Genomic DNA, 968 nt, shown 5'->3' on the forward strand with positions numbered 1-968 from the left:
TGGCCTCCTCTGGACTGGCTCCAACAGCTCCACATCCCTCCTGTTCTGGGGACCCCAGTGCTGGCTGTAGCTCATTTTGTGATCCACACCACTTTTATCTTCAGTAAAACCAAAGCACTCCCAGTTACTGCAGCACTAAGTGGGGACAGAAGATGTCATGGAGTCGTTGTTCAAGGTGGCCCTGAAAGTTCTTCTGTTCTCTCTCATTGCTTGTAGAAACAATTAGAGTTTGTTGTGGAGCAGGTACTTTGTGTGTTGTATTACCTCCACAATAAATGTTCCCTAGGGATCACTGAGGAATACCAGTTGCCTTACTACGATGTTGTGCCTTCTGATCCTTCAATAGAAGACATGAGAAGGGTTGTCTGTGAGCAGAAGCTCAGACCGAATATTCCAAACCAGTGGCAAAGCTGTGAGGTAAAACCAGTTCTCTGGTTTATTTTAGTTTATTTAGTTTAACTTAGTTAGTTTATTTATTATTATTAGTTTAGTTTAGTTTCTAGCTTATTTTTTCTAGTTTTATTTTATCATTTATATTTCCAAATTTAAATTAAAGCAGAATTTTTGAGTGAGAGACAGGGTGCCCAGCCTCTCCTGAACTGAGATGTTTCAGATGTGTAGCTCTCCTGAACTGAGATGTTTCAGATGTGTAGCTCTCCTGAATTTAGATGTTTCAGATGTGTAGCTCTCCTTCAGCTCTCAGGTCAGCTCTTTGCACCAAGTGCTCAACTCTTTTAAATGTGGATCTTCACTAACTCTGTCACCGTTTCAGAGAGCTGCACTTCATTTTCCTGTATTGCACTTGTGAAACAAAGAGTGGGAGGTGCTGGTTGTACTCCTGACCTATTGTTTGCTCCTTGGGAGGGGCAGAGGAGGGGCAGGCACTGAGCTCTGCTCTGTGGAGATCAGGAACAGCACCCAGGGAATGGCTGGAGCTGTGCCAGGGCAGGCTCAGGTTGGATCTCAGG

The 968-nt window shown here is 44.1% G+C and overlaps 1 protein-coding gene across 1 annotated transcript in view; it reads left to right on the forward strand.

Moving 5' to 3' along the window:
- The window catches only part of ACVR1C (activin A receptor type 1C), a 13,476-nt gene that overhangs the window by 8,467 nt on the left and 4,041 nt on the right, over positions 1-968 (forward strand). The window contains exon 6 of the mRNA XM_029962179.1: positions 217-417. Within this exon, the coding sequence (XP_029818039.1) occupies positions 217-417 (201 nt within the window). The remainder of the gene's footprint in view (positions 1-216; positions 418-968) is intronic.

The sequence above is a fragment of the Manacus vitellinus genome, unplaced genomic scaffold (assembly GCF_001715985.3).
Source record: "Manacus vitellinus isolate BGI_N305 unplaced genomic scaffold, ASM171598v3 scaffold_43_pilon, whole genome shotgun sequence".
In the NCBI taxonomy this organism is placed as follows: domain Eukaryota; kingdom Metazoa; phylum Chordata; class Aves; order Passeriformes; family Pipridae; genus Manacus; species Manacus vitellinus.